Genomic DNA, 16256 nt, shown 5'->3' with positions numbered 1-16256 from the left:
GCAGAATTTTATAACATTATTCTGAACCTTTACTGTCCCTTTAAGAGCTGTAGAGAGCTGCTAATAAACCAATTGAAGAAAAAGAATGAATCTTGTTCTTTTTCTTTGAGAGGAGCAGCCGTGACACAAATTGAACTTTTCAGTATTTGCTTTTTCAAATAAAGATACCAAGAGAATGAAGACAAATCGTTAATAGGACTAAATTAGAAAGTTGCATGCTCTGGGGGGCGGAGACGGCTTCTGAACGTGATGGCCGCACACTAATTGAGCTCCGTTATTGCAGCCCAGAAAAATGCACTATAGAGCCATGAATTGCTCCCACAGGTTCATATACAACATAGGGACATCAGCCTAATATAGCAGCGATTGATCCACTCTCCGCATATAGTCCGGCAACAGGAGTATGAAAAGGCTTTCGGTAGCAGTCTGCTATAATCAGTGGCGCGTCCACGTGGTCAGAAAGGCCTAAAAGCCTGATTACACTTAACGGAACAAAACGCCTTAAAGCTTTGATCACATCGCATCACATTACATGCTGGGACTTGCCAGACATCGCTTTACCTAACCGGAGCACTCTGACATAAAACAGAAGCATGGTGGATCATAGCAAAGCCTGCTAAAGATTTACACAACAAGCTAATCTGTGACATCGCCATATGCGAGTACCATACCATATATTTTTCTTTGTATAGACCGCATCCAGCTCTTAATATATCTGACTGGGACCTATCAACTAAAAGTGTTTACTATTTATCAATCAATCTCATAACTGCTCTCAAGAGACATATTAAAGAAATAAAAGTGTTAAGAAATGGCGTGGTAGTAAAAAATGAACCAAAGGGACATTATAAAAAGTAACATAGATAAGTGGCCAAAGACCCAGCAGAGGTTTCACATCAGAATTAGTGCAATTTGCACCTGTGTACCCATATCATTCAAGATGTCTCCTAAAAAGGTTCCCAGAAGGAGAAACTCTCTAAATCTACACCTTCTGCAAGCGTTTCGGTCATTTCTTTTTTCAAAAATACTAACCAACAAGCAGCCTCGTCAATTACTAATATTTCTCCTAGTTCCAAACCATCTCAAATATTATCTGAATCTGAGTCAGAGTCAGAGTAGCAGGATACCCTGATCACTATCCCCAGGGATATACTATCCTCACTGCCATCAAAGCAGGATTTCTCCACCTTGATAACGCAGGTTAAGCAGTGTATCAAAGAAGAGATTACAGATTTTAAAAAAAGAGATTGCCGATATAGGCTACAGAGTAGAGCAGTTGGAAGAAGAAGAAACATGTATGTTCGCATGACCATGATTTGAAACAACTTGAAGACAAAAATTGAAGACCTAGAAAATAGGCATAGGCAAAGTAATATTGGAATACGCGTGGAAAATGCCGATCTCAGACAATACCTTCAAAACCTATTTGCTTCATTGAGAGGTCTAACTCCTACAGATTCATTTGAGCTTGAGAGAGCACACAGAGCCTTAAGGCCAAGACCCGTGGAAGAGGCTCCTCCACAAGATGTGATAGTAAAGTTGGTAAACTTTAAAATTAAAGATGGTATCATAAAAGCTGCCAAAAGCAAAACTTCTATCCAACATGAAGGATCTAATCTTCAATTATATGCAGATTTATCTGCTCGCACTTTGCTTTGCAGAAAAGAATTGCAACCGCTGACACAACATCTTAGAAGCCTTAACATTCCCTATAGTTTCCGTTCCAGTTAAATGATATCTACAAAAACAGACGTGCAACCTGTACATCCCCACAAGACATCCAGGACTGTTTTAAGAAGCTGGAAATTCCACCTCCAGAAACTACCACCGACCACACCATTCCTACGCAAACAAGAGGGTCAAGCAGACCACTACCACAAAGATCTGAATGAACCACAGTACACCATAATAAAGACTCAAACCCCAAGATCTATCTAAGCAACTTAATGCGGTGGACTGATGTCACGCTAATGCTAAAATATGGGATGTATATTCTTAATCCATTGACTCTAGAATGCCTTACTTTATTTAATTGTCATGGCTTCCAAAGCAAGTTTTGAATTTTGTAAATATTCTGGGCTGAGATGGAATCTATTTGGATTTCTATCCAACCACCTCCCCCCATAATAGTTAGGATATACCTAGCCTGTTAGATTGTTCAATCCATTTGTATTTATTTAAAGTGTTTATATTAGTAGTGAAGAATCTTGTCTAACGTGTTGTTTGAAAGGACACACGCCAGAGGTATTTTATATTGTAATTAGTGGAGAATATTATGTTTACCCTCATATTTTTATTTTTTTTAAATCATATGGCTGAATCCATTATCAGATGTATCTCTCAAAATGTGAAAGGTTTTAATAGCGCTAATAAGAGATCATTGGCCCTAGACCATATTCTTAAAAAAGGGAGGCGAAATAGTGGGCTTATAAGAGACCCATTTTAAACACAACTCTATTCCAAAATATTTCTCTTCCACATATAGCCAGCACTTTTGAAGCACGAATCCTGCCAAAAAAATAGCTAGAGTTAGTATTCTACTCCATAGAGCAATGCCTTTTGTATTAACTAGACAAAGTAAAGCTAAAGAGGGCAGGTTTAAAGGCACTAATGGCTTACTGTCACTATTATAAATATATATGCCCCTAATAAGGCGCAACTAGCGTTTTTTTTAAATTTATATTACCTCTGATACAAGACCTATCTGGCCAATTGATAGTTCTTGGTGATTTTAATCTTCCACTGACCCCGACACTAGACAGTTGTCAACATCAGAATTGCAAAATCAACAATGCGTAAGCTATGGTCCTGTCAGAGTTTTTTCCCTGATCTGTTTGCCATGTGCTGCTGGCAGCCATTTTACTCACCTCTCTTCCTGACTCTGGTGCATTCTGTGTGATGCTGCTCATTTCCTGCACTTCCTTTTATGGCCAGACTGGTGTACATCATTCGTGTGAGACAGGATGCAGTCTCAGAATTGTGATGTCATCACTTATTATTTAAAGGGCCTCTGTTCAGTATGCTTTGCCCTTGCGTTGTCTCAGACCTGTTTGTGAGAGCTCCTGTGTAATAACTGGCTGTCTGACGTCCCTCCTGGTTCCTGATCCCTGGCTTGTTCCTGACTCTGCTGTTCTCCTTGTTCCTGATTCCGGCTCGTCTGACTACTCGCTTTGGCTCCTGACTCGGCTCGTCTGACTACCAGTTCTGGTTTTGATTCCTGGCTTGTTATTTGACTTGTGGATTTATTTTTTGCTATTAATAAAAAGGTGTGATTATTTTTGAACTTCTTGTCTCAGTCCGATTCCTGGCACCCTGAAATTACGCAAGGGCAATGAATCCTGATCGTGCTAATAATCCACCTTTACCTGCCATAATTTCCAGGATGGATGAACAGGATCACCGCTTGGATCAATTTGCAATAGCCCTGCAAACCCTGCTGACTCGCACTGCACATTTGGACCAAAGTGTCCCGCAAGCTATGGCTGCTCCTGTTTCCGCTGCTGCACCTAGTCCTACCAGGAGCATGTCCGGTTCTGCACGTCTACCTCAGCGATATGGAGGAGATCCTAATCAGTGCAGAGGGTTTTTGAACCAGGTGGGTATTTACTTTGAGATGTTACCTCAGGTGTTTCCCTCTGACAGAGCTAAGGTGGGATTTCTTATCTTGTTACTCTCTGACACAGCTCTTGTCTTGGCTAATCCCTTGTGGGAGACTAATAAACCTGTGATTTCAAATTACCCTGAATTTGTGGCCTACTTTCGAAGGGTATTTGATGTTCCGGCTCGCTCCTCTTCTGCTGCTAAACGACTCATGTCCATTCAGCAAAGTACAAGATCTGTTGCTCAGTATGCCATTGAGTTCCGTACCCTTGCCGCAGAGGTAGGTTGGAACAATGAAGCCCTTGTTGCCTCCTTCTTTCATGGGCTCTCTGATGCGATTAAAGAAGAAGTTGCTGCCAGAGATTTACCAGAAGATCGAGGCATTGGTGTCTTTTTTTTATCCTAATTGACATCAGACTAAGTGAGAGGCCCTCTTTCAAGGAGCGCTTGTGGAAGCCTCCTGTTCCGTTGTCTCCTACGTGTTCATTCCCACCCATGCCTCCTGGTCCCAAGTCACCAAGTACTGCTGAGCAAATGCATTTGGAATTCACGCGTCTCTCCACGGCGGAGAGGGCCTTTAGGAGGAGGGAGGGGCTCTATTGTGGGTTACAGGGCCACCTTTTGAAGTCTTGTCCTACACGGCCGGGAAACGCTCACACCTAAAAGGTCCAGTCGGGGGCAGACCTTGGGTGGTTTATCCTCGCCCCCGGAACCGCTAAAGGAGAAACCTTTGGTCACAGCTGTCCTTTCCTGGGTGGCCTCTTTCCTAGTCACCCAGGCTCTTGTTGACTCCGGTGTTGCGGGCTATTTCATTGACAGTGCTTTTGCATCAAAAGCACTCCATTCCTGTTTTGCCTCAGTCCGTTCCGCTTGCTATTGATGCTAGGCCCCTTCAGCCCACACTCGTTACTCACAAAACTGCTCCGTTATCCATGGCTGTTGGGGCTCTCCATTTTGAAACCCCCCAGTTCCAGGTGATAAACTCTCCGCATTTTCCGGTTATTCTGGGTTATCCCTGGCTCCAAAAGCACAATCCCAGTCTCGACTGGCGCAGGTCTGAAATTTTGTCGTGGTCCCCGCAATGTATTTCCACTTGTCTTCGGAAACCAGTTAAAGTCTTGTGCACTTCTTCGGTATCTCAATAGCCATTCCTCCTCAGGGCCGGGTTTACCCTCTGTCTGTTGCAGAGAATTGTGCTATGGAGGAGTATGTTGCCGATGCTCTGTCGCGGGGGATCACCCGCAAATCCTGCTCTCCTGCAGGGGCTGGCTTCTTCTTTGTGAAGAAAGAGGGTGGCGAATTAAGACCATGCATCGATTACAGGGGTCTTAATCGTCTTACCATTAAGAATGCTTACCCTATTCGGCTCATAACGGAACTCTTTGACCGCCTCAAGGGAGCTACGGTCTTTACTAAACTTGATTTGAGAGGAGCGTACAATCTCATTAGGATTAAGGAGGGCCACGAATGGAAAACAGCATTTAACACCAGGAGCGGGCATTATGAGTATCTTGTAATGCCCTTTGGCCTATGTAATGCTCCTGCTGTTTTTCAGGAATTTATTAATGATTGTCTACAAGATATGTTGCAACAGTGTGTTGTGGTTGGTGTACTTAGACCACATTCTCATACGCTCACCCACACTTGAGGCTCAGCGTTCTGATGTTACACGGTTTCTTCAGAGACTACGTGAGAACGGCTTGTTTTGTAAACTCGAGAAATGCGAGTTCCATCAGACTCGAGTAACCTTCCTAGGTTATGTTATCTCCGTTGCAGGGTTCTCCATGGATCCTCACAAGTTGTCTGCAGTTCTGCAGTGGCCTCACCCAGTTGGTCTTCGGTCTATTCAATGTTTTTTGGGGTTCGCCAATTACTATAGAAAGTTTATTAAAAACTTTTCTTCCTTGGTCAGACCTATCACAGACATGACCCGTAAAGAGAATGATCCACTCCATTGGTCACCTACTGCCATTAAGGCCTTTGATAGTCTTAAGACTGCCTTTGCTGCCGCTACAGTTCGGGCTCATCCTAACCCTTTTCTGCCTTTCGTTCGAGGTTGATGCGTCTGAGACTAGAGTAGGTGCCCTCTTGTCTCAACGTCCTACGCCTGACGGTTTCTTGCATCCGTGTGGTTTCTTCTCTAAGAAATTGTCTCCAGCAGAGTGCAATTATGAAATTGGCGACAGGGAATTACTGGCCATAATTTTGGCACTCAAGGAATGGAGGCATCTTCTCGAGGGTACTAGCGTGCCAGTGCTCATTCTTACTGACCACAAGAATTTAACTTATCTATCTGAAGCAAACCGTTTGTCACCCCGACAGGCCAGATGGGTGCTATTTTTGTCTTGGTTTAATTATGTGGTCTCCTACCTGCCTGGTAGTAAAAATGTTAGGGTTGATGCCCTCTCTCGACAATTTTCGCCTCTGCCCAAAGAGGAGTCTGTACCTACTTCAGTTATACCTCCTGACCATATTTTGGCTACCATACGTACTAATTTGACTTCTCCCTTGGGGGAGGAGATCCTGGCTGTACAAACCAATGCACCTCCTGAGAAACGTAGTAGTGTTTTGTTCCTGAGAATCTTCGAACTAAACTTTTTCACAACTTACCACTATCCTAAAGTCGCAGGTCACCCAGGCAAGAACCAAATGATTTGGTCTGTCACTCGACAATTCTGGTGGCCAGCTCTTCGTTCTGATGTTGCCTCCTGCTCAGTTTGTGCACAGAATAAGACTCATCAACGTCTTCCTGTGGGTCTTCTTCAACCTATTGCTAATGGTGAGCGTCCTTGGACACATCTTTCTATGGACTTCATTGTCGAGCTCCCTTTTTCCAATGGCAATACTGTTATCCTTATGGTGGTTGACCGTTTTTCTAAAATGTCACATTGCATTCCTTTGATGAAGCTGCCTACCGCTCAGGAGCTTGCTTCAATTTTTGCCCGGGAGGTCTTCCATTTACATGGGTTACCCAAGGAGATAGTGTCGGACCGGGGTAGCCAGTTTGTCTCCAGATTTTGGCGTTCCTTTTGTGCTCAAATGGGGATCCAGCTTTCCTTCTCCTCGGCATATCGCCCTCAATCCAATGGGGCTGCGGAACGGTCTAATCAAGCTCTGGAACAGTTCCTCCGTTGCTATGTCTCAGATAACCAGAATAATTGGTCTGAACTGTTACCTTGGGCAGAGTTTTCTTGTAATAGTGCTATTAATGCTTCCTCCAAGTTATCCCCGTTCATGGCGAATTATGGGTTTCAACCATTCTTGTTGCCCGATTCATTCATGCCTCAGGGTATTCCGGCTTTGGAGGAGCATCTCCGGCAACTCCGTTCCACGTGGGTGGAGATTCAGGATTGCCTTCATCGTTCTATGCAGCGCCAAAAGTTCCAGGCTGATCGTAGGCGTCTGCCCGCACCTTCCTACCAGGTTGGTGAGAGAGTTTGGCTGTCCTCCCGCAACTTGAACCTTTGTGTGCCTTCCAATAAACTGGCTCCCCGTTATGTTGGTCCTTTTTGAATACTCCGACGGGTCAATCCTGTGGCCTACGCTCTTGACCTTCCTCCTGCAATGCGCATCTCCAATGTTTTTCATGTCTCCCTCTTGAAACCATTGGTTTGTAATCGGTTTACCACTGTGTTGCCTCGTCCCCGCCCTATCTTTGTTGACAACCATGAGGAGTAGGAGCTCAGCAGCATTATTGACTCTCGTATGTCCAGGGGCCGTGTACAGTATTTGGTTCACTGGAGGGGCTACGGTCCGGAGGAGCGTTCATGGGTTCCCTCCTCTGATGTTCATGCTCCCGCCCTCCTCCGTGCCTTCCATGCCCGTTTCCCCAATAAGCATTTTGTCCTCCTGCAGGGGAGGGGTCACTGAGGGGAGGGTACTGTCAGGGTTTTTTCCCTGATCGGTTTGCCATGTGCTGCTGGCAGCCATTTTACTCACCTCTCTTCCTGACTCTGGTGCATACTGTGTGATGCTGCTCATTTCCTGCACTTCCTTTTATGGCCAGACTGGTGTACATCATCCGTGTGAGACAGGATGCAGTCTCAGAATTGTGATGTCATCACTTATTATTTAAAGGGCCTCTGTTGAGTATGCTTTGCCCTTGCGTTGTCTCAGACCTGTTTGTGAGAGCTTCTGTGTATTACCTGGCCGTCTGACATCCCTCCTGGTTCCTGATCCCTGGCTTGTTCCTGACTCTGCTGTTCTCCTTGTTCCTGATTCCGGCTCGTCTGACTACTCGATTTGGCTCCTGACTCGGCTCGTCTGACTACCAGTTCTGGTTTTGATTCATGGCTTGTTATTTGACTTGTGGACTTTTTATTATTGTTTTGCTATTAATAAAAGGTGTGATTATTTTTGCACTTCTCGTCTCAGTCCGATTCCTGGCACCCTGACAGGTCCTGGCTCAAATCTCTAGGTTTACATGACCCCTGGAGATATTGTTTACCTGAAATAAAAGATTACACTTCCTTTTTGTCCCTTAATACCTCATATTCCAGAATTGATTATGTACTGGTAGATCATATAATCCTCTCCTTTGTTACAAGCTCACCAATAGTACATACTACATGGTCAGATCATTCTATGGTCATTTGTAATATCAGATGGCCCTCTGCCCCTCCTAAACAGTTTCAATGGAGGCTGGATGAATCATTACTACATTCTCCACAATTAAGGGAGGAGTTAAAAAAAAAAAAAAAATCTATAATAGGGTATTTTCATCTGAATAATACTCCAGATGTGTCTTTTGATGCAATATGGGAAGCCCATAAAAGTTATATCAGGGGCGAGCTTAACAGAATGAAGGAAGCTAAAAATAAAGCAGAACGAGAGGAATACCAACAAATAGCTGCTGAAGTATCTGAACTTGATTACTTGCATAAATGTAACCCTTTAGACAAGAATATGTCTGATCAACTATTTTTTTACAGAAATAAACTAAACACTTTTCTACACATTAAAGCACAAAGAACGGTCAAGTTCCTCCAACAAAAGTTTTATAAAGAAGCAAATAAACCTGGTAAACTATTAGCTAGGGCCCTAAAATCTAAAAGAATAAAAACATACATACACTCAATTAAAAACCAGAATGGAATAACAGTAGAGGATACCTTTCAAATAGCGGAAATATTTAAGACATATTACCATAATTTATATAATTTATTCCCTCTGAGACAGACTGAAAGTCACGCAAGCAAATGTAGAGTTTATTTAGACAATGTCAAACTCCCGAAACTGCCAAAAGACACACAAGATTCCTTAGATATTCCAATAACTAGGGAAGAAATAAAATTAGCAATATCCTCACTAAAACCAAATAAAGCACCTGGCCCTGATGGTTTTTCTGATCTATACTATAAAATGTACAGTGAACACTTAATCCCATATCTTTATCAACTAATCAACAAATTAATGAAGGTGGACATTTCCCTGATACAATGTTACAGGACCATATTACGGTGCTGCCCAAACTTGGGAAACAGACTTTCCACAAATTTATATTCAACATGCGTTTTCTCTCTCTATTCTTTCCCAACAGCACAGGTTAGGGCCAATGGAATACTTTCAGACGAATTTAAGATTAGAAATGGAACGAGGCAGGTTTGCCCCCTATCCGCACTTCTTTTCATCTTGTCTTTAGAATCTCTAGCATCTGTTATACATCATAATTTTGAAATAAAAGGCATAACTGTACACAATCACACATATAAACTTGCAATGTTCACAGATTACATTCTCCTGACCTTGTCTGCCAGTACTAAGATAAGTCTTTTATTTATTTATTTATTTTTTAAAAATTCTGCCTTGTAGGGATCCCCCCTTAGCCCCTAACCTCCTTGATCCCCCCAAACAGCTCTCTAACCCTCCCCCTCTACCTATTTGCCGCCATCTTGGGTACTGGCAGCTGTCTGCCAGTACTCAGTTTGCCATATAATAAGCTTTTTTTTAAAAAAATAAAATAAAAAAACACAATTTTTCTGTAATGTAGCTGCCCCTTCAATAACCTACCCCCCACCCCCTCCCAGATCCCTTAGATAAAATTTCCCCCCCTCCTCTCTCCCTCCCTTTACACTTTGTCCCATAGTGTAGTGATCCCGCCCCCCTCTGCCGGATATCCTCCAGCGATGGCCGCACACCTGCCTCCCTGCAATGGCTCCAAACCACCAACAATCAGCACCATCGATGGTCGATGCAGAGAGGGCCACAGAGTGGCTCTCTCTGCATCGGATGGTTAAAAAAGGGTATTGCACAATGCCTCAATATTAAAGGGACAGTTCACCCAAAAACTCTCTCCCCTTTAAATTATTCCCAATGATCCTTTTTACCTGCTAGAGTGTATTAAATTGGTTGAAAGTAGCTCCTTTACTCATATTTCAGCATTTGAAATAGCTGATTTAGCTTGTGGTTTCCCAACCTATACTGAAAGTTTTGATACTGGCGTATACGCTATTGACAAGCCTAAGTAAACACAGCCAGCAGAAGAGATTTCACCCTCAGTGGGGGGCATGATAGTTAAGTAATAAAATGATAATTTTCCATTGTTCTCTCTATGTATTGAGCTTTGGTGTTCCAGACAAATATAAGATAAGGAAGCAAGTGTGTGTACATGAAAGTGATAACATAATGAGATCTGATAGTACCTGAAGCTCAACCCATTGTAATAGGCTGTGGTTTCAAAGCACAAAACCAGCTACTTCAGATACATAAATAAACCCGAAAATGCAACGTCTCAAATATTTTATACTCTGCAGTTAGTATAAAAAGTCATTTTAAATACATTTATGGAAAAACAATTTTACAGTGTACTGTCCCTTTAAGGCATCGCTGCAATACCCTGGAAGCGATCAGGATCGCTTCCACCGCTTGAAACCCCTGACAACGTACAGGGTATGTTCTTGGTCGTTAACCGTTTTTTGTAGGACGTACCCTATACGTCATCGGTCGTTAAGGGGTTAAGCTCAAGAGCAACATTACTTGCACAGCGAGTATGCTATTTTTGGACTATAATATAAAAAGGACCAGTAAATATAGTAGATTTGCATAATCAACAAATGCATGATAACAAGACAATGTAATAGCACTTATTCTGAACTTTAAATAAAGTAGATTATTATTAAAAAAAAATTCCCCGGACAAAATTTCAAAGATGTCTATTTCCACTCCCACTGCAGCGCGTGACAGCCATTTGCCAATCACAAATACATATAATTATATTCTGTGAATTCCTGCACATGCTCAGTGGGAGCTGGTGACTAAAAAAGTGTAAATATGAAAAGAATATGCACATTTTTTTAATGGAAGCAAATTGGAAAGTTATTTAAAATTGTTGCTCTATCTGAATCATGAAAGGTTATTTTTGACTTGTGTGTCCCTTTAATTGCTGTATTGTCCCTTTATTAGAGGTATCAGGCTTGCAACATCTGTATGGAAATGCACAGACCTTTGGCATGAGTGTCACAGCACCTTAGTCTCCCTGTTATCAGTTAACTGATTAAAACGCTTAAAACTTTAATATTTAAACACATTTATCATTACAGTTTTATAGCATTTTAGATAAAGAGTTTGACCATGGACTTTTCATTCAGCTTTGGAATAAAGCAGCTTTGCCCGACAATGCATTGTCATTAGGATCAAAGGGAAATGTTACTTTTATAATAGTATAAAAGACAGTCCCATTTGTAATATGTATTTTTGTTTATCTCGCAACCAAATGGGGAACATGTCATAACAGCTTACCGGAGGTTTAAAAATAGAAATAAAAACTTAAGTAAGCATGCACATTGACTTCATTTATTAACCCATTAAGGACCAGCAACATACCCTGTACATGGCTGCTCTTTCTATGGGGATTGCGTTACAAATAGTGCGCTCTCGCTGCCATCAGCAAGTCTGTGCTATTTCCGATGACCAGAAGTAAGGAATGTATAATAGCGCAGCCTTGCTGCTTACAGCTGTACCCGCGTTATTATAAACAAGAAAACCCTTAACGACCGGTGACGTAAATGGTACTTTGCGTTCATTAAGGGGTTAAAGGGCCATTCCAGATTGCGCAATTAATGCTAATGATTGGACCAGCAGCATTTTCGGCTCAGGACCAGCAGTGCCCTGCAAGACCTGAGTAGTATGTCTACTGTGTGTCCAACCCCTTTCCAGGGGTTAAACACACAGTAGTCTAGGGTCAATAATCTTAAAATTACATGTTCTAACGGATTAGAGAATGTCATTCATTTATTTATTTTTTATTTCAATAGCCCTTTAAGGTTCAAGTAAATGTATTTAATAAAGAATAAAAAAACAGAAATAAAAACGTTATTGGGAAACTATTTCTGTTGGAATATAGATTAAAACAAATTATGTAAAATCAGTCCTAGCAGTTTTAGTTTCAGAATACAGCATTAAAATGATGTATGCAAATTTATACTAATTAACACAGCCCATATATTTATTTTTATTTATTTAACAAAAAATGTGGCGACCCATATTAACAACCTTGTTCTAAATGCAATAGTTCTTATATAGATTGTAAACTCAACATGCACCTGCGATAACAAACATGCACCGGGGGGGGGGGGGGGGGGGCACATAGCGTGATATCTCAGTAACAATAAGATAATCAAAGAAAGTAAAGTATCACTCAGAAAAATCTCCAAGTACTTTAAAAGGGAAAGTGTACATTATATTTTTCTTTGCATAAATGTTTTGTAGATGATCCAATTATATAGCACATCTGGGATTATAGTTTTGTTTATTTTTAAATAACATTGTGCTGATTTTCAGACTCCCAACCAAGCCCCAAAGTTTTAGATGCAGACTGTAGTCTACAGACTTTTGGTTGTGTAATGGGTCTTTTCATATGCAGGCGAGGTGGAGGGGGTCTGTCTGTCCCTGCTTTCCCAGCCTAACCTCATCAACAGTGCTAAACTGGATGCTTTTGAGTAAGTTTTTAAAAGGTTTTATACTGGATTGTTATATATTCTTCTCTATATTCTTCTCTATAGTAGTGTCTACTACATCCAGCTATATGAAAATGTGTGTACAGTGTCCCTTTAATCACAAGCTAGCATTTCCAATATGGCTAGCTTGACTAATGCCTCTGGTCAAAACAGCTCCAAGAGAATACACCACTCTTCTGTGATCCACTGCACACCTCCACATTAACCCAAGTAGCTCTCTTGACATTCAGGAGCGATTTACGTCGGAATATTCCGCGATATTATATCAAGTTTACAATGTTAAAATATTTTTATTAAAATAACATTTTTTTTAAATGGTTTTAATAAAAACATTTTAACACTGTAAACCTGCTATATTATAGCAGAATATCCTGACAGACACAGTTCCTGGATCTTGAAAGTGCTACCCGAATGCTACTTGATGTGGAGTTGTGCGGTGGATCGCTTGGTGCATTTTTGACCAAATGGGATTAAAGCACCTGTAAATGCTCAATGTTTGGGAGTGATACTTTATTTGATTATCATATTGTCACTGAGGTATCACTCTATGTGGGCTAAATGGCACCCCAGTGTATGTTTTTACAGATTACCATGGCAAGGACTTTATATTGATTTTCTGTAACACAGTTTTAAATTAGCTGTGGATTATTTACTCATATTTACTGTCTAATAACTAGTGTGTGCCTTAGAGTGCGCATATATATATATATATATATATATATATATATATATATATATATATATATATATATATATATATATCTTACTTTGTTTCATTGATTAATAAGCTCAACATGGATCTAATAAATATGTTTATCGGATTATTTGCCTACTTTATTCTAATCTAGTTTATAAAGATAAGTGTTTCTGATAAATAATGGTTTATCCATTAAAAAGGGACACACTTAGAATTAAATTCAACAAACAAATGTTTATTGATGGATAGTAAAATAAATAAATATTTGCATTGCAATTTAAAGGGACATTCAATTAAAAATAAACTTTCATGATTCAGATAGGGCATGCAATATGAAACAACTTTCCAATGTACTTTTATCATCAAATGTGCTTTGTTCAAAGCTAAACATAGGTAGGCTCATAAACTGATTTCTAAGCCCTTGGAGGTTGCCTCTTATCTCAGTGCATTTTGACAGTTTTTCACAGTTAGAAAGTGCTAGTTCATGTGCGTCACACATATTACATTGTGCTCACACCCGTGGCATTATGCATGAGTCAGCACTGATTGGCTAAAATGCAAGACTGTCAAAAGAACTGAGATAAGGGGGCAGTCTGCAGAGGCTTAGATACAAGGTAATCATAGAGGTAAAAAGAGTAATAATATAACAGTGTGGGTTATGCAAAACTGGGGAATGGATAATAAGTGGATTGCCTATCTTTTTAAATAGAAAAATAAAAATCAAGAAGATATGTCTATTTAAATGTTTTGTCCGTTTCTGTAATTTTTCTTTGAAAATATGGAGATTGAATTGGATCCTGCAAGATTCTGACTTCTACAACACGCTACACATATTTGATCAGTGCAGGAGCTCATTTCTTTCAGTCTCACTGGTCAAAGCAAGAGATAAAATGGACAAACAGTAGAGGCTATGCCCCTTGGACTGCAGAACAATGCAAATTTTGCTAACAAAAGTACAGTTAGAAATGCTTTTAATACTTTAATTAAATCCTTTTTGTAATTAAGTGAATGGTGTGTGTGTCTTTAATGTCCTTTTAAGTACATGATGTAAACTATATAATTAACAACAGTAACAATGCCAAGAAAAATACAATAAATATCACTTCTGGAATAACATACACTAAGTTAATGTTATTCTCGTTTTAAAACAAACAGGGAGGTTGTGGATAAAGGAGTTGTATAAATAAACTAAAATAAAAAAAATAAAAAAAATCTTCAGCGTGACCTTCAATAAATCGTAGCAAATGGTTAATCCACGTTTGTTTGGGTCATACTTAACCACTTCTATGCGAGAGTGGTCACAAATAAACGTTTTTAGAAACCTAAACAATTTATGTGTGCAGGTTTGTGGTTTTAAACAATGTCAGAGAGCATTGTTTCATCAACGATTGACAGATCTGCGATTTTCCTCATATTGTTATTAGAAAGAGAGGTTAATAAGATCATTGCACTTTCATACTATTAATGTTTTGCAATAATATGGGTTAGAAGTCAGTGACTTGGATATAGGGTGTTTAATCACTTGCATATAGGCTGGCAGTGTGTGCAATTGTGAAATCACATGAGAATGGTTTAGTGCAAAAAGTCAATTTCACAACTCGAGTTACCAGGACTCTTACCTCTAAGATTTTCACTATAATCTTCATATAAACCTCTGAGATCCCCAAAGAAATTCCAAACATAGAAGGTAACATGATGAGCGCAATGATTATGGTGATCCATACTGTGAATACCTGGTATGCCACAGCCTTGAAGTCCTCCATTGTGCAGCTGTCTGCAGCTTACCCAAGGCAGACTTTGGCATCTGGCTCAGGCTCTCTCACCCCTACACCCTGCCTAGCTCAGAGCCTGACAGAACTGGAAAAACAAACTTTAGAGACTGGGTGACTTCCGAGTCTCACCAGTCACACCCCCACTTCGCTCCTCCTAAAAACGCACCCTCCTCCCAATTTACAGAAGTGCAGCAGCGACCTCTGCATCTCACTGATTGAATTTCTTTTGTGTTTGTAACCAAATCAGTTCTTTCTTTTTATTTTGTTCTTTTATAGGTACTGCACTCCAAAACCCATCCAGAATTTTTTTTTTCTTTGAAAGAACCATTTTATTAAATATATTGTTGCAATAAACTAGCCTAGTAACTATACATAAATTATGGTTTGGAATGGGTATATGTATATTTTTTTCTGATAAGTATTTTAGTGTTCTAAATTATCTTATGTTAAATGCACATTTGCCAACTTTGAAAAAGAAAACGTGTTTATTCATATCTGATGATGTCACATAACTAATTATAATTAATCTTTTTTTTATCTATGTTTGAATCATAGTGAAAAAGTTTAGTTGATGCCCTGCAACAAAGGACACGCAGAGAAGAATCTACAGGTTGAGCGTGCAGAGACATAAGCTTTGGGGTAGCTTGCCACGTGAATTGTAGTTGCAGCAACAAGTCAAGACAGTTCACGTTTTAATTTGTTTAGGATAAAAAATAATTCTAGGAGAGTTGATATGCCTCTTTAAATAGGTGGGTTTTCAGTGAGCACCTGAAACTATACAAGGTTGGAGACAGTCTGATGAAGCGGAGTAGAGAGGTCCTGAGAACAGGAGAAGCACGTGCAAAGTCTTGTAGGCGAAAGAGGGAAGAAGAAATAATAGGAGTGGAGAGAGAGACATCGGTCAGAGGTTGATTTTAGAGGGCTGGCTGGAGAATATTTGGAGATGAGGAAATGTTGCATGGGAGTGAGGCTGTTGAGTGTTTTATAGGTTAGGGTTAATATTTTGAATTGTATTCTAGAGTGTATGGGGAGCCAGTTTAAGGAATGGCATAGCAGGGCAGCTGATGCAGATATGCAACTTAAGTGGATGAGTCTGGCTGAAGCATTCATGGCAGATGGGGGGGGGGCTTGTGAAGGCCATTTAGGAGTAGCTTGCAATAGTCAAGACATGAGGGTATTGGTATTTTTGTTGTTTCTTGGGTAAGGATAGGGTGAATTCTGGAAATATTGCAC

At 40.4% G+C, this 16256-nt stretch overlaps 1 protein-coding gene across 1 annotated transcript in view; it reads right to left on the bottom strand.

Moving 5' to 3' along the window:
* Positions 1 to 15125, bottom strand: part of GPAT3 (glycerol-3-phosphate acyltransferase 3) — a 110199-nt gene extending 95074 nt beyond the window's left edge. The window contains exon 1 of the mRNA XM_053703250.1: positions 14871 to 15125. Within this exon, the coding sequence (XP_053559225.1) occupies positions 14871 to 15014 (144 nt within the window). The 5' untranslated portion in view covers positions 15015 to 15125. The remainder of the gene's footprint in view (positions 1 to 14870) is intronic.
* Between the last annotated feature and the right edge of the window lie 1131 nt (positions 15126 to 16256).

This window comes from Bombina bombina, chromosome 2, assembly GCF_027579735.1.
Source record: "Bombina bombina isolate aBomBom1 chromosome 2, aBomBom1.pri, whole genome shotgun sequence".
NCBI lineage: Eukaryota > Metazoa > Chordata > Amphibia > Anura > Bombinatoridae > Bombina > Bombina bombina.
This window is presented reverse-complemented; position numbering and strand designations above follow the sequence as displayed.